Raw genomic sequence first — 24,990 nt, 5'->3', positions numbered from 1 at the left:
TATGCGTTGGCTTCTTGGAAATTGTCGACATTCGACCTGGAAATCGGCGAAATTTTGCCTTCAATGACCTCTGGTGACCTGACCTTTGACCTGACCAAAAAATTGACCGAAGTGATTTCGTCATTATTTTTGACGCTCTTTCGAACGCCGCCTTCCGCGTATCGCTACGTGGCCCAGGAGCCGAGTTACAAGGGGGGTGTTCAAACACCCCCCCCCCCCCCAGCAGGGCGTGGAAATCCAGGACCCCCAGCCGGGCGCGGGTTAAGAAGGTACCAAAACTACTTCGTGAATGTTCAAATGGCTGCTAAATTCGAATTCAGCTAAAAATACTAGCCTAGAAACATGTAAAACTCGAAAAACTGAACCGAGGTCACCAAAGGTCATTGACCTGACCTGACCTTCAGGTGACCTTGCATGGGAGCAACGTCAAATCACATGTTTGAACGTTTGAAACCACGAAAAGCTTGCAAACGCGCGGCTAATGCGAGCCGAATCGCGATTCCGGCCAAACATGGTCTCGGAAAAGAGGTCACAGGTCAAAGGTCATTTGGGTCAGGGTCATGAAATTTTTAGGTTAGGTGTAGAATTGATCAATGCGAGGTTACTGAAAGTTTCGTCGCGATCGGCCGCTGTTTACGCGAGATATTCGCGAAAAACCTTAGGGGGAGGGGTTGCATCAACCCCTCCCCCTGGACTGACCTGACCCGACCTGGTTCCCTGTGCCGGCGAGGGTTAAAAATGGGCAGCAGCGGCTTCCTATAGTCACGGGTAATACGCTCGCTTTTTATGCACAGCTCCATCTCAGAGTCCAAGACGCCGCGGGGGTCCGATCGACTCCTCCCCCCTACGTTAGCGGCTGTGGAAACGCCAACAGACGGGCGACGGTTAAAAATTGCAGCTGCTTTTGTACGACTGTATACGGAGCCACGGTGAGATGGTGAGGCGAGCAGCTACGTGAAAATTGGTATCTAATCAATGTGTGCTGTGCCTTTGACCTGGGCTAATCTTTGAACCCTGGGATGCAACAGTCACGATGGTTCCATCAATGGAGCCCCTTACTCTAAAAAGATAGGCTTTCTCAGAATCCCTCATTACCCCCACCGAAAGGGCTCCATTACCCCCAAAGGGGGCATGCCCCACCATTTGCCGACCCCTGCCTTAGATCATCGATATCATCGATATCAAAATTCCGAGATAAACAAATTGTAGCTACTAATGACCTTATAACATCCTGTGACTTTCAAAGGCCTCCGACATCTACTGTAGCTCAAGCAGTAAGCACGGTGACAAAGTTGCAAAAAAGTGACTTGAGGTTGGGTCATTCAAAGTGACCTGGTGACCTGACCTTAATATTTAGGAGGTTCAAACTTGCACACCATGTGTAAAATTGATGAGAGCATAGTCATATCAAATTTTGCGGCACTACGCGCCGCGGTTTTCCCGCTATCTACGAAAAACCTCAGGGGGGGGGGCGGATATCTGCCCCCCCCCCCCTCGGTGCACGGGTTAAGATATTATCATTTTGTAGAGGTTGGGCAAAACCTGACCACTACTGGGGCATTCCTTGACTCTACTGGGGCATTTGCCCCAGTAGTTAACATGTTAGCCGAGGCCCTGATGTATGGTCATCAAATGTCAATTTATTGACCAATTTTTGGATATTCGCCTCGTAGTTTCCCCAACTGACTTGGGAAATTTGGTATCTAATAGCACATTGTGACACCTAACCCAGGAGTGGCGCATTTCAAATAAAGAACGTTGTTGCTACCTATGTTTTTTTTAAGAGGATAATGAAAAATTTCGAGAACATTAAATTTTGGGACTTAAAGTCGTCTAGTTTTTTAAACGAGTACTACATTGTACCAGGGATATAATCAAATTGTTTCCACTGTATTTTATAAATATGTTAAAATGCCTCGAAATTTATGATAAGAAAAACAACTTAATAGTCCAGCAATCTGCAAATTGCGTTGCCTGCTGAGCTCGGGCTGTGTTACCCGACAGTTGGTGTTACCCCGAAAAATGTAGACATTTACTAAACGTGGAATAATGCAATTATGAACGACACCACAATAGAACAATTGGTTGATATGTATGTAAAGTTGATGTGACAATCCAATGAAACTGAGATTGATCATTTGGCCAAAAATGATGTGACTAGAACCTAAAAGGTTAAGGGGGTCAGTGTTACCCCATCTTCCCCTACACAACAAACCATTTATAAGTGCACAGCTGAATACACACGAAAAAATGTTAAAACCTTGCATGCTCAATCTAGCACAGCCATACCTATCAGTTGGGGAAACTATGAGGAGCCAAACAAAAATTGGATTAGCCAATCAACGGCTGGAGTGGGCGGGGCGATGACCATATATGGTCATAAAATCAGACAACTTAAAGGGACCCTCCCACCTTCAAAAATGTTAATGAATTGGCATGAAAGTGATGTCGCTCGGTTCAGAAAGAGCGAAAACGAATATCTACCAAATTTCATCGAAAAATATTCACTGGTTTTCAAGATATTAGACTTTTAATTTTGTTTACTTTTTGGGATCTCCGCTAGTCCTAGCGACTTTATTTGAAAGTGCGGCATTTGTTGCGCGCAAAGCAGCATATACCACCGCGTGCTACCAAACGTTTTAGTAAAGATTTAAAAATCGTTAGATCTCCGCTGACGTCACAAATTCTAAGGGGGCATACCAATGCATTAGCCCCTTAGAATCCGAAAACTGCAAGTTTGAAATTCCATATCTCCGAATTAAAGCATTTTTCGATGTTGTGAGTGCCCAAACCGGTATTTTCAGGCCATGGCCACCAATTTGGCTATCTCAACTCAAAACTAATGTTAAGGTGGGAGGGTCCCTTTAACCTTTCCAATGCATCCTAGCATTCAAATGAAAAAATAAGGCATAAGAATGTTTTTTAACCACACAAGGCTCACACTCACTCCGTGCACAATTAACTGGCGGCTCTAAATCGAAGAGTTACAACACAAGGTCAATCAGTGATTGGCAAATATGGCGGATTGAAACAGCGCGCCAAAAAATGTAAACAGTACGGTGGTTTAAAAATGTCATTATTTTTATTATTTTGTTTATGGTTTTTCTAATTGTAGTTAAGTTATTATTTTAAAATTAAATATCTTTGTTTATTGTAATTAAATTAAATCTTTTAACAATTTTCTTTCGAAAACACCAATCCATTTATTGAATGGCCAGCTGATTGTGACGCTCAGAACCTGCAGAAAAGCCGTTTTTCCTATCGCCATTTTCGAGTCAATTCGCCAAATTTAATCAAATCACGCTAATTCCTAGTGGAAAATGGAAGCCTTTTCTCTCCGATAAGTGGACGCGATACCACAAGTACCGGCTTGTTATACCGTTTTTCACCCTTAGCAGCGGGGGCTGCATTTATGCCCATATATGGTCATCAAAAGTCCATTTATTGACACAATCAATTTTTTATTTTCGCCTCGTAGTTTCCCCAACTGATATTACTTCAAAACATCATCATTTAAAAATCATCTATAGACAGTCCTGGCGCAGGTCTGATCAGAGAAAAGCAAGCTTCAAAAGTTGGCATAAATCAATATCGAATGCTTCTGTGCATCTCACCCAAAGTAAATTTAGTTGGGAGCAAATACGAACCTCTGGAGGATCTTCAAGGTTTCTCAGGTCTGAGTCGTCATTCATCCCCATGCTTCTTCAACCTCACACCCGGTGACTAAGAAATGCAGAGAACAGCCCAGGAACCTATATATGGACGCCGGTGAAAACAGGGCGCCGGAGGGCAAATTAGTCACGTGACATTTTGAGCTTCTCCCCCTCCATGGGCCTTCTACATGCTAAATGTCACGTGTGAATTTCACGAACCTTGATCAAATCGCCCCAGGCGCCCTGTTTTCACCGTCGCCCCTATATTCGCCTCGTGACACCGGGTGCAGTTATTTTTTTACATCTTAGTTTTCGTTTACGCGTTTTTAGACGTTTTCGGCGCACTATTGTTGAAGTTATACAGGCCTATTTTACAGCTATTTTTGATTCACAAAACTGCTGCAATTTTTAGAACTTTTTTGCATATCGACATTTTGATGGAATTGGAATGCATTAAAAGATGTTTATTCTTAAATCTTGAATGCCAATATAATAACAATGTGAATCGAGCCACGCTCGTAGCGAAATATTACGAATCAATGATAATAACAGTAACCGGCAGAAAATATGTAGTTACCGCGATTGTGTAAGATAATACTATATATTCCGCGTGAAATTGACAGGAGATACCACAAGAATAATAGCCTAAACAAATATTGAAATAACTGTAAGCTCATAATACCCGCTTAGCACTGCTAACGCTGACCATTTTCTTCAAACATTAAATGCTTACCATACCATAACATCTGAAGATGATGAACTTGAACCTCAAAAAGCGAGTTGTCCAGTTTCAGTCTCAGTTTGTGCGGTACTGGGATACATTTATTATCAGTGAATCAAATAAAAATTGTCCGGGGCATCATGCTGTGATTATATGAACCAGTTAATATGTATAAAATCTAGTTATTGGCCAAACGTAACGGCCACGGACCGTAGGTTGACGACCCCGAAATTTAGCGAAATTAAGTATAGGTTCAAGCTGCAAGCAGTTTAAATAATGCTGGTGCGTGGAGTTGAACAGTGATGTAAATGTGGCCACAGTCTACAAACACGATAACAAATATCGATTGCGCTTCGCTCAACCAGAGCCATGCTCGCTCTTGCTCATGAAACAGTGCATCCCCATAAAATGAAAAGTCTGAACGAATGCATTCAGGTTCCTACCTCTGAATCACCTTATATTGAGATCCGTTTCTTAACAGGAACACAAACGCGGCCCATCAATTTGTCAGTACTAAGGGAACAGCGTCTGACAAGTGACAACGCATCAAATGGCCAACTTCTGACACTATCTACCAATACGGTAACGGCAATAAAATTGCATTGCAAAATGCAACTAAAATTGCACCATTTCCAAGCGCAGCTTGAAACCAAGTGCGACCAGCTAGTGTCATTTTCACAACCAAGTGCGACCAGTTAGTGTCTCGAGACACATTCCAACTGCATAGGTACCGCAGTAACCCATTAGGGGCGAAAGGAAACACATGACTCGTGTACGACCAGCGTTCTGTCAGCGTACGACGCATAAAGCAAACTGCTGAAACAACTGCGATCCAGAACAACACAACACAGAGCTCCGAAACGAATGGTTTAAAAAAGTCTACGACTGACGACATCGAAACAGTACGTTCATCGGGACTAGTCACATGACTCGCTCAACCCAGCTGGGTTATGGGTACTAATTGCGCTTCAAATTGACCTCTGACAGCCATTTACTTACGCTAGTTTGATGCATAAAACTGTACATTGAAACTCAAGCGGCAGCACATAGGTCTCCATCAAGGTGGTTATATACAACAGAGCACCTCGCTAAAACGAGCGCGAACCGCACTGTCACACTGACAGTTAACACTGAGCCGCGAGTCGTGACAGTCGCACTGCGTCATATGCACGCAGATGTCGCACTCACGGCACCGTTGCTGGCACTGCGCTGCGGGTGGACACGCGCGGTGCAGTAGCTCCACGGTGTGCGGCTCACCGGAGGGATTACCAGTCTCCGACCGGACAGTCCAGGCGGGAAATGCGGTGTCTTCAATCATGACCGCCGTCCCCGTCTCCGCGGAGTGCCGCACGGCGGCGACGCAGCGGCGTCGGATCTTGAGCTGGTGGACACTGGACTCCTGCCAGAGCTACCAGCTTCAGCCCTTCAGCATCCTGTCATCAGCAAACTCCAGCAGAGCTCCAATGCAACTGCGAAAATAAAATTTATGCTGTTAAGCTAAATCATGCAAAACATTTCCTTGCACAGGATTCTCTTTCGCAATTCAGCAAAATCTTCTGTGATATCCATGGCCGTGACAGGAGGACTTGATGCCATTGTAAAAAAAAATATAGGTTCATTGGTTCTCATTTACCCACATCGAGCCTCTATAGGTACCATTCATTTGTATATCATGAGGTATGTTAACTACACAATATTTATGCAATAGACTAACATGGTCAGAAAGTAGAAGTTCAAACAATCTTACAAACTACACCAGAGAAAGTCTTTGAATTAGGTACAAAATTATGCCACAGAAATAAAAACAATGCAGTTTTGTAGAGCATTTCCCAAAAGATAATTGTGATTCAGCCTTACTCCCATTCTGAGATTGAATTAATACAAATTATGAGGTGATAGTTACTAAAAAGCAGTTGTTTTTTTTTAGAAAACAGCTTCAATCCATGTTTGCCTGATTTCAAACTCAAGGCAACATCTCATAGCTTTGACAGCATGAAATTTCATTATTGAGGTTACGATTTCCATAATCTTGTCACAAACAGTTCACTTTAATATGGATAACTAACACCATATCAGTCAACCTTGTATCTTTATCTGGTGAAACTCAAGAAACCAATAAAGCAAACAATTTCTGAGCAAAACATTTAGGTATTTGACAAGCTCGACTACTGCCATGTAGCCTAATGCTCGTTGATTACAGATTAAATACCATACAGTTACTTTTCAAATATAAATTTGGTAGTTCATTATATAATGAAATACCCAGCTCAATAGAGGCAATTATGATAATGACAGCATGTACGCAAAGTAAAAATAAAATCAAATATTTCTTCTACAGAAAAAAAAGCACTTGTACCCACTCAACTGTATTTTACTACATCACTTATTTGAATTATCAGTCATCACCAGACTTGCAAAAAACTTTCTAGATATTATGCCACAAAAAATAAACAAAGTATCTGAAATTGCACAATATAAGCAACAGCCACTGGAGCGGTATGATGGGGTCTCGTAACTTGAACGTTCAGTCTGTAAGAGCATGCCTGACTTGACTTTACGGCTTTGAGGCATCACCTTTGCTGCAGCTCCTCCTATTCTTTTTTAACATAAACTTAAACTATCATTACCATGCTATGATGATGAGGTGGCTGGTTTCGGGCGCATGAAAAGTAGCAGCCCTTCTTTCTTTCTATTTCCTTGTTTTCATATGCTGCACAAATGTTTTTTCTTCCACGTTCCTTCTTTCATTATAAAAAATAATAGGCATCATAATTGCTTCACTTCTTCTTTATATTCCAAGTACCTATTGCTGCTGCAATTCATCACATCTCATGATCATGATCTCCCGTTAGTAAACCATTGCCCTATGGCCGCTAAAGTAAATAAGTGGAATGCGCCAGAAATTGTCGAAATCGCGCCAAAATAGCAAACTAAGATGAGAAAAAATAACCGCACCCGTGACGTCTATCAATTCAGCAGCAACGAATATCAGCCTCACAGCAGCATATTTCGGGGTCTTTTGATTTGGCTGAAAATCGGTATACAGGGCCTCCTCGATGCGCTGATTCCGAAAATGTACCTCTTTGGGGTGGTATTTTGCACCGTTAACGAGTTAACGGCCATTTAACATTTTAACGGGAAACGGCGGGGTCTTTCGATTTGGCTGAAAATCGTTATACAGGGCCTTCTCGATGCGCTGATTCCGAAAAGGTACCTCTTTGGGGTGGTATTTTGCACCGTTAACGAGTTAACGGCCAGTTAACATTTTAACGGGAAACAGCGGGGTCTTTCGATTTGGCTGAAAATCGGTGTACAGGGCCTTCTCGATGCGCTGATTCCGAAAATGTACCTCTTTGGGGTGGTATTTTGCACCGTTAACGAGTTAACGACCAATTAACATTTTAACGGGAAACGGCGGGGTCTTTCGATTTGGCTGAAAATCAGTATACAGGGCCTTCTCGATGCGCTGATTCCGAAAATGTATCTATTGGGGTGGTATTTCGCACCGTTAACGAGTTATTGATCCGTTAACATTTAAGCAGCATATATCGATTTCAGCAGCAAACTTTCGGGGTCTTTCGATTTGGCTGAAAATCGGTATACAGGGCCTCCTCGATGCGCTGATTCCAAAAATGTACCTCTTTGGGGTGGTATTTTGCACCGTTAACGAGTTAACGACCAATTAACATTTTAACGGGAAACAGCGGGGTCTTTCGATTTGGCTGAAAATCGGTATACAGGGCCTCCTCGATGCGCTGATTCCGAAAATGTACCTCTTTGGGGTGGTATTTTGCACCGTTAACGAGTTAACGACCAATTAACATTTTAATGAGAAACGGCGGGGTCTTTCGATTTCGCTAAAAATCGGTATACAGGGCCTCCTTGATGCGCTGAATCCGAAAATGTACCTCTTTGGTGTGGTATTTTGCACCGTTAACGAGTTAACGACCAATTAACATTTTAACGGGAAACAGCGGGTTCTTTCGCTTTGGCTTAAAATTGGTATACAGGGCCTCCTCGATGCGCTGATTCCGAAAATGTACCTCTTTGGGGTGGTATTTTGCACCGTTAACGAGTTAACGGCCAGTTAACATTTTAACGGGAAACAGCGGGGTCTTTCGATTTGGCTGAAAATCGGTGTCCAGGGCCTTGGCTAAAAATCAGTATACATACAGGGCCTTCTCGATGCGCTGATTTCGAAAATGTGCCTCTTTGAGGTGGTATTTTGCATCGTTAACGAGTTAACGATCCGTTAACATTTCAGCAGCATATATCGATTTCAGCAGCAAATTTTCGGGGTCTTTCGATTTGGCTTAAAATCGGTGTACGGGGTCTCCTCGATGCGCTGATTCCGAAAATGTACCTCTTTGGGGTGGTATTTTGCACCGTTAACGAGTTAACGACCAATTAACATTTTAACGGGAAACGGCGGGGTCTTTCGATTTGGCTGAAAATCGGTATACAGGGCCTCCTCGATGCGCTGATTCCGAAAATGTACCTCTTTGGGGTGGTATTTTGCACCGTTAACGAGTTAACGACCAATTAACATTTTAACGAGAAACGGCGGGGTCTTTCGATTTGGCTAAAAATCGGTATACAGGGCCTCCTTGATGCGCTGAATCCGAAAATGTACCTCTTTGGGGTGGTATTTTGCACCGTTAACGAGTTAACGACCAATTAACATTTTAACGGGAAACAGCGGGGTCTTTCGATTTGGCTGAAAATCGGTATACAGGGCCTCCTCGATGCGTTGATTCCGAAAATGTACCTCTTTGGGGTGGTATTTTGCACCGTTAACGAGTTAACGGCCAGTTAACATTTTAACGGGAAACAGCGGGGTCTTTCGATTTGGCTGAAAATCGGTGTCCAGGGCCTTTTCGATGCGCTGATTCCGAAAATGTGCCTCTTTGGGGTGGTATTTTGCACCGTTAACGAGTTAACGACCAATTAACATTTTAACGGGAAACGGCGGGGTCTTTCGATTTGGCTGAAAGTCAGTATACTGGGCCTTCTCGATGCGCTGATTTCGGAAATGTGCCTCTTTGAGGTGGTTTTTTGCATCGTTAACGAGTTAATGATCCGTTAACATTTCAGCAGCATATATCGATTTCAGCAGCAAATTTTCGGGGTCTTTCGATTTGGCTTAAAATCGGTGTACAGGGTCTCTTCGATGCGCTGATTCCGAAAAGGTACCTTTTTGGGGTGGTATTTTGCACCGTTAATGAGTTAACGACCAATTAACATTTTAACGGGAAACGGCGGGGTCTTTCGATTTGGCTAAAAATCGGTACACAGGGCCTCCTCGATGCGCTGATTCCGAAAATGTACCTCTTTGGGGTGGTATTTTGCACCGTTAACGAGTTAACGACCAATTAACATTTTAACGGGAAACGGCCGGGTCTTTCGATTTGGCTGAAAATCGGTATACAGCGCCTCCTTGATGCGCTGATTCCGAAAGTGTGCCTCTTTGGGGTGGTATTTTGCACCGTTAACGAGTTAACGACCAATTAACATTTTAACGGGAAACGGCGGGGTCTTTCGATTTGGCTACAAATCGGTATACAGGGCCTCATCGATGCGCTGATTCCGAAATGTACCTCTTTGGGGTGGTATTTTGCACCGTTAACGAGTTAACGACCAATTAGCATTTTAACGGGAAACAGCGGGGTCTTTTGATTTGGCTGAAAATCGGTATACAGGGCCTCCTCGATGCGCTGATTCCGAAAATGTACCTCTTTGGGGTGGTATTTTGCACCGTTAACGAGTCAAAGGCCAGTTAACATTTTAACGGGAAACAGCGGGGTCTTTCGATTTGGCTGGAAATCGGTGTCCAGGGCCTTCTTGATGCGCTGATTCCGAAAATGTACCTCTTTGGGGTGGTATTTTGCACCGTTAACGAGTTACCGACCAATTAACATTTAAACGGGAAACGGCGGGGTCTTTCGATTTGGCTGAAAATCAGTATACAGGGCCTTCTCGATGCGCTGATTTCGACAATGTGCCTCTTTGAGGTGGTATTTTGCATCGTTAACGAGTTAACGATCCGCTAACATTTCAGCAGCATATATCGATTTCAGCAGCAAATTTTCGGGGTCTTTCGATTTGGCTTAAAATCGGTGTACAGGATCTCTTCGATGCGCTCATTCCGAAAAGGTACCTCTTTGGGGTGGTATTTTGCACCGTTAACGAGTTAACCCGCGCCCCGTTGGGCTCTGCCGAGCAACGTGCCCCGTTGGGGGGGCCATTTTGCCCCCCCCCCCTAAGATCTCGAGAACCACGCAACCTAGCGACAAGCGGCAAACGGTGTTGGATAGCCCTATCAGGGAACTACCTTGTGACCCAATTTTATTGACCTAGGTCAAACCGATGACGTCACAGGTCAGGTCAAAGGTCCAATTTTCACCGTTTACAGGCATTTCAAGAAATGCGTTGTAAAATCGAGTAAAATGCATTTCATTGAAAATCATCGATGGGGAAATGTTCTTCAAACACATATTTTGCTATTTGAGGTCACTGATACCAGGTCAGGTCACAGAGGTCAGGTCACTGGGGGGTCACAATATGTAAATGTCGTGTGATACATGTTTTATGGCCCATTTTACATGACAAATGCGATTATGTGGGTCGGGCAGCCTTTGGGGCCAGCTTCGGTCACGTTTTGGTCAATGTCAGGTCAAGGTCAGGTCAAGGTCAGGTCAAATTAGGTCAAATTTCAAAGTTAATATTTTTGCATAAAATGGGTATCGAATCGATGCAGCTCGTCACGGGGAGTTCAATGGTGGTCTTTGTTTTGCCGTACGTCGTCTAGAATCGCTAAAAATTGAGTTCAAAAATTTGACGTCAATATTTTTGAACAGTTTTTTCGCTATAACTTGGCCAAAAAACGAGATATCGATCTGAAATTTGGTATGTATATAGAAGAGCGCAGGGACTATCACATATATTCCGGTTTTTTCGAAATTCGGAAATTTTTTGGATTTTTAAAAGTTTTTCTAAAAAAAATCAATTTTTTGAATTTTTGGGTCAAAAACCCAAAATTTCTTTCGAGATGACAGTTTTGTAGCGCCGCTTTTTGTCTACTAGACCATATAAAGAACTTTGAAATTGCTTGATTACTGTAGATTTGGTGAGCGTTTCAAGGTTGCATGTTTTTTGCTCATTTTTGCTCGAACATGACCTCAGTTTGACCTCAATAACTCCTGACCTAAGGTGACCTAAGACTTGAAATTTGGTGTGAAGGTGTCAAATTGATGCCCAGGAAGGTACTGAAAATTTGGCGGCGCTGCGCGCCGCCGTTTTCTTGCTATTTAGGAAAAATTACAGGGGGGGGGGGCAAAATGGCCCCCCCCCAACGGGGCGAGGGTTAACGGCCATTTAACATTTTAACGGGAAACGGCGGGGTCTTTCGATTTGGCTGAAAATTGGTATACAGGGCCTCCTCGATGCGCTGATTCCGAAAATGTACCTCTTTGGGGTGGTATTTTGCACCGTTAACGAGTTAACGACCAATTAACATTTTAACGGGAAACGGCGGGGTCTTTCGATTTGGCTAAAAATCGGTATACAGGGCCTCATCGATGCGCTGATTCCTAAAATGTACCTCTTTGGGGTGGTATTTTGCACCGTTAACGAGTTAACGACCAATTAACATTTTAACGGGAAACGGCGGGGTCTTTCGATTTGGCTAAAAATAGTTATACAGGGCCTCCTCGATGCACTGATTCCGAAAATGTACCTCTTTGGGGTGGTATTTTGCAAAATGCTAATAATTTTTACTTTGACCTGACCTCTGACGTCATCGGTTACCTCGAGGTCAATAAAATTAGGTTTCGCTCGACAGTTTTTCCGGGGCTATCAGACGCCGTTTGAATTTTGACGATCGGCCCAGTAGTTTCGGAGTTAGAAGGAATCAGCGCATCGAGGAGGCACTGTATACCGATTTTCAGCCTAATCGAAAGACCCCGAAAATTTGCTGCTGAAATCGATAAATGCTGCTGAAATGTTAACGGTTCGTTAACTCGGTAATGGTGCAAAATACCACCCAAAAGAGGTACATTTTCGGAATCAGCGCATCGAGGAGGCCCTGTATACCGATTTTCAGCCAAATCGAAAGACCCCGCCGTTTCCCGTTAAAATGTTAAATGGCCGTTAATTCGTTAACTTTGTAAAATACCATCCCAAAGAGGTACATTTTCGGAATCAGCGCATCGAGGAGGCCCTGTATACCGATTTTCAGCCAAATCGAAAGACCCCAAAAATTTGCTGCTGAAATCGATATATGCTGCTGAAATGTTAACGGTTCGTTAACTCGTTAACGGTGCAAAATACCACCCCAAAGAGGTACATTTTCGGAATCAGCGCATCTAGAAGGCCCTGTACACCGATTTTCAGCCAAATCGAAAGACCCCGCTGTTTCCCGTTAAAATGTTAACTGGCCGTTAACTCGTTAACGGTGCAAAATACCACCCCAAAGAGGTACATTTTCGGAATCAGCGCATCGAGGAGGCCCTGTATACCGATTTTCAGCCAAATCGAAAGACCCCGCCGTTTCCCGTTAAAATGTTAAATGGCCGTTAACCCGTTAACGGTGCAAAATACCACCCCAAAGAGGTTTATTTTCGGGATCAGCGCATCGAGGAGGCCCTGTATACCGATTTTCAGCCAAATCGAAAGACCCCGCTGTTTCCCGTTTAAATGTTAACTGGCCGTTAACTCGTTAACGGTGCAAAATACCACCCCAAAGAGGTACATTTTCGGAATCAGTGCATCGAGGAGGCCCTGTATACCGATTTTCAGCCAAATCGAAAGACCCCGCCGTTTCCCGTTAAAATGTTAAATGGCCGTTAACTCGTTAACGGTGCAAAATACCACCCCAAAGAGGTACATTTTCGGGATCAGCGCATTGAGGAGGCCCTGTATACCGATTTTCAGCCAAATCGAAAGACCCCGAAATATGCTGCTGTGAGGCTGATATTCGTTGCTGCTGAATTGATAGACGTGCACCCGTGACACCTCGCTAGGTGGCAGCACTGTAGAACCGTATAGATAGGATAGCGAATATGGCGCACGAGTTACGAATACCGGTAAACATGTATTTCTGTATCAGCTTCAGTGGAAATTGGGGTTGGGGGAAGCTGATTATTATCGATTTTGATTCCTTTTATGTAACGTTTTGGGTTTTTGATCTTTGGAGTAAATTACCCTGCTATCCCTAGTGAATATCATACAGCATTTGGCTGCATAAATCGCCATGACCTTTGACTTTTGGTCTCAGTCTGAAGCAGCATACACAGACGCATTGGCAATTCGTTAAATGATCTTGTTTCCATTATTAGAATGGATATATTTCAGGCAATAAGGTGCATATGCAATCTTTCATGTTGCAGCAGTAGCATGGTATGACAATGACATGACCACACAAGTACAAAAGACAGGACTCAGACTACAACTAGTGGCATTTGACCGAAATCGGAAGTCAGAAGTGATGGCTGCCAACCCGATGCCACTGCTAACAGCAGCTGTTCCACTATGCTAGGGTTTCTGAGGCAGCTTCCAGCAGCAGGCTGCAGCCCTGGAAGGAGGGAACTGGGGAGTCTTTCTGCTAACCCTCAAAACCCACTTGCTGCTGAGAGGGCTGCTTGTTTCGAGGAGGTAGCTGAAGGGATTAGACCTAAAATTAAGTCTGTTGCTGGCATGTGTGGTGCAGCACAATATGATACATGTGTTCTGCACATGTGTCCAGCAGAGCACAGAACATATTTAGCTCATTGCACCTCACCTCAGTCACCTCCTTGCTCAGCATTGAATTGACAAATGGTCTGCTCAGTGCTCTATTAGCTACAACCTCTGCTCAGTGCTTTAGAAATTGGTGCAGTATTGGTGGCATTAGAGGCATTGTAATCAATGATACGTTCACAGCTGGCCTGAATTTGCACATCTATCTCTTTTGTTTCCTGAACTATATCAACATCATATGATCAATGGTGTGAGAATACTACCTGGGAGAGGGAGGCAATCTGATGTCCTCGGGTGTTCATTCATACCTTCCCTTCAACAAGCCTGGGGTACCCCGAGTTATTTTCATTGCCAGTTTTAGGCCATTTATCTTTCACATATGTAACTGATAACAATGGAAGAATGTAAAAGTCACAAATTTTTGGTGTCAGTGGTCATAAGGCTCCACCCTCTGAAGCCTTATGAATCTGAAGTGATAACTCAGAACTGAGTTTGAATTACACAGATAACATATCCAACCCCCCATCATTGGGAGCAGAATCAGCCCCTTCTGAACCGAATACATCCCTCATTCCCTGCTCAGTGCTCAGGCTAGTAGCTATTGCCTTTTGGCCCTGACATGCAGATATCATTAGCAATGTGAAATGAACATGTCCCTTCGCCTTCCGGGCGCCATTCCAGCAGCTGGTTTTGTAAGTCTGTTCCATTCCATCCCACTGGTCAACAGGTCATTTGAAAGGTTGAACGAACCCGCACTGAACTCACCGTTGGCCCGCACCAATCATTCTACATCGGCACCCGAGGGTCCACGCTGGTTTCCGAAGGCTACAATCTACAGGTCTTTGAGGGCTCCACAGTGGCGTTTTGGGGCCCATCGCAGGTCCTTAAGTTCCGACGGTAGTCAATGAGGACCTTATGCAGGTTTCCGAGAACTCCATGCCTATTTCTGAGGGCCCCACGTCGGCCTGTGACGGGCTATAAAAGGTGAATGTCTTATGCCGGCATATGAATGCTCTTAAGATCTCAGGGCGGTTCCAAAGCATCGGGCGGTACCTACCTACGTAGAAAACCGTTACGGCGAGGGTTCAGACAATGTGCCCGGAACCTTGCTCTTTCGGCGGATTGCAATATCCTTATCGGCCGCCCTTACCGCCCTAACATTGGTTGTGATCACCAATACTGCTTACGAAGTGCCACGGGACGCTTTGTTCAGGGCTCTTTTGACTGAAAGGATGTAGGATGGGCTATGAGATTCATTATTCGTGATCTATGAGGAATTTGTCGTCGAATTATGTGCATTGCTTTCCAATTTTGAAAGAAAAAGTATTCGAAATCCGAGGTCTCGTGAGATTAGACCGGTCGGTCTGCCTGCGGAGCGGCCGCCGGATCCTACCTATAGTAGTTCAGGAAACGGCCACCAGATGTCAGCCACTTCTGAGTCACGAGGCGAATATGGCCTTGCCAGGACGTCTGTCAATGGGGATGTTCGGCTTATTTCATCACCAGGTGGCAGCACTGCCTTCTTTGGACACAGAAACTGTGGCGGCGAATGCGCCACTGTGTTTTGCACTGTGTGGAGTCAGTGCGGTGTCGGTCCGAGGGACTGAATTTCGGTGAATTTGATAGCAATTGATTTGAATTTTGCTCAGATGGGTTGTGAATTTATATTCAGCAAGTGTCACGAACATGGAAAGGCAAGTTAACAAAGGACAGGAGACTTAGAAAGGCTTCAATTGACGTAGCCGAAGAGAGGCGAGAAGCCGAAGATAGACCGACTCCAAACGGTAATTCCATCGATGTAACACGTTTCCCGACATTTTTTTATGGCGAGCATAACTAAGAGTATAAAATAGTCTAACTAAACTCATAGCTGGATCCTGCATTGCCCATATGAGGTAATTTACCTGTATAAGTTTATGGGCATATCAATGTAGGAAATTGACCTGCCCTTTGAGAAAGGCATTAAAAGATGATACATGCTGCTGATAATGATTATATAAATTCAATGCATTTTTATAAGATTCATTGCAAGCATTTTAGCAGTGTTCTACTTTGTCTGGTACCAAAGATATTGCATGCAGATAAAGGTTATGATGGAAAAAGACAAATAGGATCTATTTTGACACCAGCAACCAGGAGGTATATGTAATAGAACACTAAGCTACCTACTATTTATGAATTGTTACAAGTATTGATCATCCTACATGGTGTTACAGGTGCCCAGTGCAATCATGCTTCTGGTGCGGAGTTGTCAGGATGTAGTCCGAGGAATCAAGGAAGGCAAAGGATCTGCGTATGAAGGAACCAGCCCTGCGGATGAAGTTCTGAGGTGCATACAGAGGGATCCCACTGAAAGACCAGGTAGGAGTTGTTGAACAGCTTGTGCACTGCAGTATATCATCCAGAAGTAACTGATAGCCTTTCTTGCAAAATGTTTTTTTAAACTCATCACCACCTAAAGCTACTCATTATTGATATAATATCTTCATTTCATCAGGTAAATAATTGTTTACTCTAAGTTTTGATTCACAATGAAGTGAACACTATTTTAGAATATTCACTTAGCTTTTTTGGCAACTAAATACGGGCAAGTTTTTTGTTGTTTTTTAAAATAATTTTTCACCTTCTAGAATACTTGTATAGGTAACTGCAATAAAAGTGCATTTCAAAATTGCAAATACCTTGTGTAAAGTTCATGGGTCTTGATGATGTCACTGTATCCAGTTCATCATATCAGATTTCAACTGTGCTTAAACTGCAATGTTTTGCTAATTGCTTCAGTATATAATGTCCTTTTATCCATGCATGTTAAACATATGTATCTCATTATGATGATAGATATTGTTATTCACCTGGGAAGGAATCATGTTTAGGACGAATATTCGAAACACCAGGTACTTTTTATTTATGGTAGCTTTCGAAAGCACTGCGGCTTTCTTCCTCAGCCTAGACAGTTAGACACACATAGAATCGAATCAAAATTAACAATTCATCCTAGTCGTTCGTTTCGTGATATTAAACATCGTTTGGATACGTATAAGTGGCGCACATTCAAATTCCCAAAATATGTGATCACATGCTTAAATTAAGTCTTCGCTTCTTGGATGAAGAGTAAAAATATCAAGTAATATCACAGACGTCAGCAACGATAAAAAGACACATGCCTATCACCTGCGCTTCAACATCATAAGCAAATCGTCAAAACGGCGAAACAACATGCATACAGGTATACATATTACAATTCCGCAGGTCCCAGCATAGAGACACCCTGCACTTTTTCACTACTTCAGCACACGGTACACATTTGCCATCGGTACACCGGGTTTTGTATTTAAGACTCTACCCTTCGCTCTTTCTATGAATATCCCTTCTTTAATCTTACGTTTCCTCCAGTCTGTTTCATACGCCAGAATTTTGACATTTTCCCATAGGATGGAGTGACCGGTTTCAATGACGTGCTTTGAAATGCCAGAGTGGTTGTCGTCCATGTTCCGTATCGCTCTCTTGTGTTCAGCTTCCCTAGCCCTTATACTTCTACACGTCTCCCCAATATAAACCTTGTTACATTCACACTCATATTGGTAGACTACCCCAGTATTTTGAATTTTTTCCCGCTTGTCCTTTGGTCTAACCAGCATGTTCCGCAGGCTCTGTCCTGGTTTTGAAGTTACCCTTGCGTAGGGTTTCAACGACCTAGTTATCCTTTCTGTGACCCCTTGTACGTAAGGCAGAACAACAAGCGGCTTCTCCTCTCGCTGTTCCCCTGTTGGCCTACTCCTTTCTCTGGTCATCTTCCTACGCGTAGCCTGTATGAAACTTTTTGGATAGTTGTTCACTTTTAAAGCTCTTTGTATGCGTTTTGTTTCTTCGGCTTTATCGCTCTCGTCTGTTGAAAAGGTCTCCCCTCGTTTTATAAGTGAGCGAACTACCGACTCTTTGTGTTGCACGCTGTGATGAGACTCAAAATTTAGATAGTTATCAGTATGCACCGCTTTTCGATATACCGTCGTTTTGACCGAACCGTCTATTTGCCGCCTGACCTCGACGTCCAAAAATGGTAAGGTACTGTCACTTTCCTTTTCTACCGTGAAATGAATGTTGTCATTCTGACAGTTCAAATGATCATGCAAGGGGTCCACGTCGGTACCACTGATGACCACGAATGTGTCATCGACATACCGTTTCCATACCTTCACCGGTTGAGCAAAGGACCTTAGAGCTGACTGCTCCAATTCCTCCATGAAAAGGTTCGCTACAACTACACTAACCGGACTTCCCATAGCGGTTCCTTTCATTTGTTTGTAGCACTCCCCATTTACCTGAAAGTATGTTGTATCTAAACATAATCTAAGTAGAACTAGGATGTCATCTACCTCCATCCCCGTATTGGCTAAAACGACGCTGTCACCCTTCTCGTCCTCGGCCTTCAACCTTTTCTGAACTATTTCACAAGCTTCATCCGTGGGAACTGAAGTGAACAGCGACTGAACATCGAAAGATACCATGACGTCATCCTCGCTGATAGTCAAACCCTGGACGTACGTTACAAAATCTCTCATTGTACATTGTTAATTTTGATTCGATTCTATGTGTGTCTAACTGTCTAGGCTGAGGAAGAAAGCCGCAGTGCTTTCGAAAGCTACCATAAATAAAAAGTACCTGGTGTTTCGAATATTCGTCCTAAACATATTTCATTATGACTTGCCAAGATCTTTCCCTACTGTCTTATGCCATTTTTCATTTATTCACAGGTGCAATGCTGCATTGATAAGATCCAGATTCAAGAGCATGGATGCTACCAGATCCTGTGATTTGAAGTTACCAGTGTCACTGCTGCTACAAATGACATCAGCAATACTTCCTTTGGTGAAAGTTTAGAGGAGCAAACAGTTGGTGCTCTGTGTAGTCAAGCAGTGGAGTTTTGCCACAATCATGAAGTTGATTAAGGTGTCAATTTTTGATCTGGCTTCTGGGACACCTGGGATCTACATTGCAACCTATGCTAGTGTTCAACATTTCGTGTCATAGTATCACTGATGCAAAGCGTGTTGCATCATACACAAATGAGAGCCAGCAAATTGTCAGATATTTTCTAGTGATAGAGAACTGCATACCTTAAGCAATTGCTGAAGGTAATAAGTGGTGAATGGTAGGGCTCAGCCACTCAGCTCCTTCCTTCAAAAGCTATCAATCAGCTCTAGAAGAGTAGTCATAGCAATGCTTCATATGTGAAGGCTACTTGCCTGAACAGAACATTGTGGATTTGTTAATTAAGTACCTCTTTATTACAAGTTTGTGCCCATTACAAGCCAAGCTTAGTTTACTTAGTTTGTTGCAAGTTTTCCAGGCAGCCTTCACACTTGTGTCGCTGAATATTAAACTTTAACTGATAGACCGACGAGATATTGTCCCTTTCGCATCAGATTGTAATCAGTCAGTCGTGTTGGTAGAAGGTACAGTCTGTCTTAAAAGTACCGCGCAAAGTGACGGTGGATCCATCAAGCCTGACCGAGGAAGGGCCTGCTATAATTTGAAAGTCACCGAACCAATTGACCTGGGGAACGGACGAGGATGTCATATAGAGCCACGCAGAAATCGCCGGTGATTCGTTGCCCATCATTACAGAATGAACGCATGCCGGATGAAGGGTTAAGTCAATAGTCTGTACAAACTACAGGGATGTGATTGACTTATCTGACAGTGACGAGCGCTAGTGGTCAACTTAAGACCGTATGCGTTCTTGTCATGGAATGTGTGCTGTAAATCGATTGTTTCATGCGTGTGAATATATGTCTGAATGTAATAAGGTTTTTAATTTCAACTGTCTAAGTTAAAATATGTGATAACATCGCATCTTTCGTACTCCGTAGCTTTTGGTGACCATTCGATCAGCTCCCTTTCCTTCCGCTCAATGACGATTGTATTGTATTGTATTGTATTTACGATCATGGACGATCCACACATGTAATAGTTTGCCTTTCACACGCGTCATTGTCTTCCTAATATCGAAATCAACTGTAGCTACTTATTTTAGCAAAATGATGAACCTGAAAAAGACATGAAACGCAGTTTCCGTTCGCGGCGCGTCGGCCGCCGTCGCCGCCCGCAGTGTTATCCCCGGCCCGGCCGGCGCCCGGCCGGCGCGTTGTGTCCAAAGCATACCGTGCTGCCACCTGGCGAGACTTTTCGGAACTCTTAGCGCGAACATCCCCATTCAGCAGCAACGAATATCAGCCTCACAGCAGCATATTTCGGGGTCTTTCGATTTGGCTGAAAATCGGTATACAGGGCCTCCTCGATGCGCTGATTCCAAAAATGTACCTCTTTGGAGTGGTATTTTGCACCGTTAACGAGTTAACGACCAATTAACATTTTAACGGGAAACGGCGGGGTCTTTCGATTTGGCTGAAAATCAGTATACAGGGCCTCCTCGATGCGCTGATTCCGAAAAGGTACCTCTTTGGGGTGGTATTTTGCACCGTTAACGAGTTAACGAGCGATTAACATTTTAACGGGAAATGGCGGGGTCTTTCGATTTGGCTGAAAATCGGTTTACAGGGCCTCCTCGATGCGCTGATTCCGGAAATGTACCTCTTTGGGGTGGTATTTTGCACCGTTAATGAGTTAACGACCAATTAACATTTTAACGGGAAACGGCGGGGTCTTTCAATTTGGCTGAAAATCGGTATCCAAGGCCTCCTCGATGCGCGGATTCCGAAAATGTACCTCTTTGGGGTGGTATTTTGCACCGTTAACGAGTTAACGACCAATTAACATTTTAACGGGAAACGGCGGGGTCTTTCGATTTGGCTGAAAATCGGTATACAGGGCCTCCTCGATGCGCTGATTCCGAAAATGTACCTCTTTGGGGTGGTATTTTGCACCGATAACGAGTTAACGACCAATTAGCATTTTAACGGGAAACGGCGGGTTCTTTCGATTTGGCTAAAAATCAGTATACAGGGCCTCCTTGATGCGCTGATTCCGAAAAAGTACCTCTTTGGGGTGGTATTTTGCATCGTTAACGAGTTATCGGCCAATTAACCCGCGCCCGGCTGGGGGTCCTGGATTTCCACGCCCTGCTGGGGGGTGTCTGAACACCCCCCCCCCTTCTAACTCGGCTCCTGGGCCACGTAGCGATACGCGGAAGACGGCGTTCGAAAGAGCGTCAAAAATAATGAGGAAATCACTTCGGTCAATTTTTTGGTCAGGTCAAAGGTCAGGTCACCAGAGGTCATTGAAGGCAAAATTTCGCCGATTTCCAGGTCGAATGTCGACAATTTCCAAGATGCCGACGCATAACTCGGGAACCAATAGAGCTACAGCGCCGCGGAAAAGCGCATTCGATAGCCCTATTAACGCCCTTTCTGAGTAATTATCTCACATTCGACCTAACGTCAACGGTTTTGCCTGCAGGGGACAAAAACTGCAAAAATAGCCGATTTTTTCGGTAACAGTTTTTCTGCAGTAAGTTTTGACCCAAGCCTTGCACGAGCTTACTTTTACCGGCATCGTGTTCCTCTCGTCAAGACGCATCGAATGAACTATAACTTGACCTTGAAAGGTCAACTTGAAAATTTGACCCCAGGTCAAGGTCATGACCTGACCTGAAAGGGTCATATTGCATATCAGTCGATCCGTATCGTCGAGCTGAACACATCTAATGCGTTTTCATCGCTCTAGCATGCCTCTATCAAAAGTTATTTGCGAAAAACTGTTAGATACCATTCGTGACCTAAGATGACCTCAGGGCATAAACAGGGGTCACGGACACCATTTTCATGTTCAGGGTGTCTAAACCACTTGTAATTCAGTGTTTGGGAGTGTTTATAATGTCTTTCGTCCAAAAGAGGCGCATTTCAATTTTCTCCCATTGACTTATAATGGGGAGGTCGCAAAACTGACCTGACCTTAGGTCATCGATATCAAAATTCTGAGATATACATTCTGTACGTGCTATTACTCTTAGCAATCGCTGAAAGTTTCAAAGCGATCGGTCACTCGGTGTAGCTATGACGGACATTGAAACTTTTTATGAGGTGTGGTCACTTCAAGTGACCTGGTGACCTGACCTTGAATGACCTTGGTCTGAAATTTTTACAACATGTGTAGAATTGATGTATGATAAGGTGTACCAAAAACGGCGACGCGGAGCGCCGCCGTTTGGGCGTTTTTTGCGGCGCCGGAGGGCGTTTTTTGCGGCGTTTTTTGCGTTTTTTTCTGCGGTTTTGGGCGGGCGGACGATTGTTTTTTTTTGGCGAAATTTGCGTTTGCGTTTTGGGCGTTTGTTTTGCGGTGTTTGCGTTTCGCGGCGGGCGGGCGTTTTTTCACAATTAAAGTCCCAACCTTCGGATCCGCAGATCCATTCTACATGAAATATGTAGGAATGGCAAGAGAGATGGGTAAATAAGCTAAATAGGTTGCAGGATTTATTAGCACCAAACAGGTCAGAAAGTAGAAGTTCAAACAATCTTACAAACTACACCAGAGAAAGTCTTTGAATTAGGCACAAAATTATGCCACAGAAATAAAAACAATGCAGTTTTGTAGAGCATTTCCCAAAAGATAATTGTGATTCAGCCTTGCTCCCATCTGAGATTGAATAAATACAAATTATGAGGTGAAAGTTACTAAAAAGCAGTTTTTTTTTAAAGAAAACAGCTTCAATCCATGTTTGCCTGATTTCAAACTAAAGGCAACATCGCATAGCTTTGACAGCATGAAATTTCATTATTGAGGTTACAATTTCCATAATCTTGTCACAAACAGTGCACTTAATATGGATAACTAACACCAAATCAGCCAACCTTGTATCTTTATCTGGTGTAACTCAAGAAACCAATAAAGCAAACAATTTCTGAGCAAAACATTTAGGTATTTGACAAGCTCGACTACTGCCATGCAGCCTTATGCTCGTTGTTACAGATTAAATACCTACTTTTCAAATATAAATTTGGTAGTTCAATATATAATGAAATACCCAGCTCAATAGAGGCAATTATGATAATGACAGCAGGTAAGCAAAGTAAAAACAAAATCAAATATTTCTTCTACAGAAAAAAGCACTTGTACCCACTCAACTTAATTTTACTAAATCACTTATTTGAATTATCAGTCATCACCAGACTTGCAAAAAACTTTCTAGATATTATAACACAAAAAAATAAACAAAGTGTCTGAAATTCCACAATATAAGCACCAGCCACTGGAGCGGTATGATGGGGTCTCGTAACTTGAACGTTCGGTCTGTAAGAGCATGCCTGACTTGACTTAACGGCTTTGAGACATCGCCTTTGCAGCAGCTCCTCCTATTCTTTTTTAAGATAAACTTAAACTATCATTACCATGCTATGATGATGAGGTGGCTGGTTTCGGGCGCATGAAAAGTAGCAGCCCTTCTTTCATTCTATTTCCTTGTTTTCACATGCTGCACAAAATGTTTTTTCTTCCACGTTCCTTCTGTCATTATAAAAAATAATAGGTATCATAATTGCTTCACTTCTTCTTTATATTCCAAGTATTGCTGCTGCAATTCATCGCATCTCCCGTTAGTAAACCACTGCCCTATGGCTGCTAAAGTAAATAAGTGGAATGCGCCAGAAATTGTCAAAATCGCGCCAAAATAGCAAACTAAGATGAGAAAAAATAACCGCACCCGTAATTAACGCCAAATATTTTATCAAGTTCTTGATATCAGTGGTGTAAACTACGCACAAAGATGTTGCGTGAATTTGAATTAATTATCGGGGTTACATGAGCACAGTAAATACGTATTTAGCCGCTAATGCGAATTAGGAACGCATTACCGACTCATGTAGCCACCTGCTAGTACGAATCGGCGATCCGAACCGCGGTTACATCATACATGAGCAAAGCAAATACGTATCACGATCGGATTCACCGCTAATGCGAATCAGGAACGTACTACCGACTCATGTATCCACCTGCTAATACGAATCGGCGGTCCGAACAAAATCCGCTGAGAAAGCAGGCTTAGGAGCGAATAGGACCAAGATACGTATGACAGGAACTATTACTTACTAAAAAGAAGCCTTAACCCTAGAACGCCTAGGGGGGGGGGGTTGTATCAACCCCCCCCCCGTGGTTTTTTCGAAGTGCACGCTAAACGGCTTGTCGTAGCGGGCTGAAATTTTCAATACCCTCTGGGGCAACCTTTGCGCATCTTTTGCCGAAAAAAAATTGATCGGGTCATGTCAGGTCACGGAGTTATGACGTCATAAAGGGAACAACCTCCGGCCAGATTTACGCTAAATTGGAGATTGCTTCACATTGGTATAAATGCCGACTGACCTGACACACTGATGGATTGTTTTAGAACCATAACTGGCTGATTTGACATTGGCACAATGTCCGTTGACCTTTTCAAGGTTACTTAAGGTCAAGGTCAGGTCAGTGACCTCGGTTGACCTGTAATGACTTCTTGCACTTGTATGCCTTTTCGGGGTATTTTGATGCCCTGAATTCGAATTTGCTATCCATTTCAGGCATCGTCGGTTGTTTCTTGTAGTTCATTTTGGGTCAGGGTCAGGTCAGTGACGTCACACGCCTGACGTGACCCAATGCACAAATGACCTTGCAGACTTCCGATGCTCCCAACGCATCATTTTTAGAGTTATGACATCGAAATACGCACCAAACGATAGAGAATTGATCAAGGATCACGATAGTGAAGGTTTCAAGTCGATATCTCTTACCGTTTTGCCGCAATCGGCGCGGAAATCTGAAAAAGTTAGATTTTTCCGAAAATTTGACCTTTGACCGGTCATAAGTAGGTCAAATGTTGACCTAGGACCAAAAAATATACCACCAATCGCGAGATCTCGTTGAGAGCAATCCGTTGGTTTTTTCCGCTAAGCTCTA

General features: G+C 43.5%; 1 protein-coding gene and 3 long non-coding RNA genes across 4 annotated transcripts in view; 1 reads left to right on the top strand and 3 right to left on the bottom strand.

Moving 5' to 3' along the window:
* LOC122391115 (cytochrome b-c1 complex subunit 6, mitochondrial-like) overlaps positions 1-3,791 on the bottom strand; it is an 82,822-nt gene extending 79,031 nt beyond the window's left edge. The window contains exon 1 of the mRNA XM_043384778.1: positions 3,648-3,791. Within this exon, the coding sequence (XP_043240713.1) occupies positions 3,648-3,698 (51 nt within the window). The 5' untranslated portion in view covers positions 3,699-3,791. The remainder of the gene's footprint in view (positions 1-3,647) is intronic.
* A 1,009-nt stretch (positions 3,792-4,800) lies between these two features.
* LOC122391112 lies at positions 4,801-23,667 on the bottom strand. The gene is made up of 2 exons (XR_006258278.1): positions 23,454-23,667; positions 4,801-5,843 (listed from the first exon to the last, which is right to left on the bottom strand). It is a non-coding gene; the product is annotated as an uncharacterized LOC122391112 (long non-coding RNA).
* Positions 5,983-22,548, bottom strand: LOC122391113. Its single transcript, XR_006258279.1, has 3 exons — positions 22,481-22,548; positions 22,177-22,181; positions 5,983-6,083 (listed from the first exon to the last, which is right to left on the bottom strand). It is a non-coding gene; the product is annotated as an uncharacterized LOC122391113 (long non-coding RNA).
* On the top strand, positions 15,676-19,473 carry LOC122391111. Its single transcript, XR_006258277.1, has 3 exons — positions 15,676-15,893; positions 16,326-16,470; positions 18,861-19,473. It is a non-coding gene; the product is annotated as an uncharacterized LOC122391111 (long non-coding RNA).
* Positions 23,668-24,990: the final 1,323 nt, after the last annotated feature.

The sequence above is a fragment of the Amphibalanus amphitrite genome, unplaced genomic scaffold, assembly GCF_019059575.1.
Source record: "Amphibalanus amphitrite isolate SeventyFive unplaced genomic scaffold, NRLGWU_Aamphi_draft 000422F_arrow, whole genome shotgun sequence".
NCBI lineage: Eukaryota > Metazoa > Arthropoda > Thecostraca > Balanomorpha > Balanidae > Amphibalanus > Amphibalanus amphitrite.
This window is presented reverse-complemented; position numbering and strand designations above follow the sequence as displayed.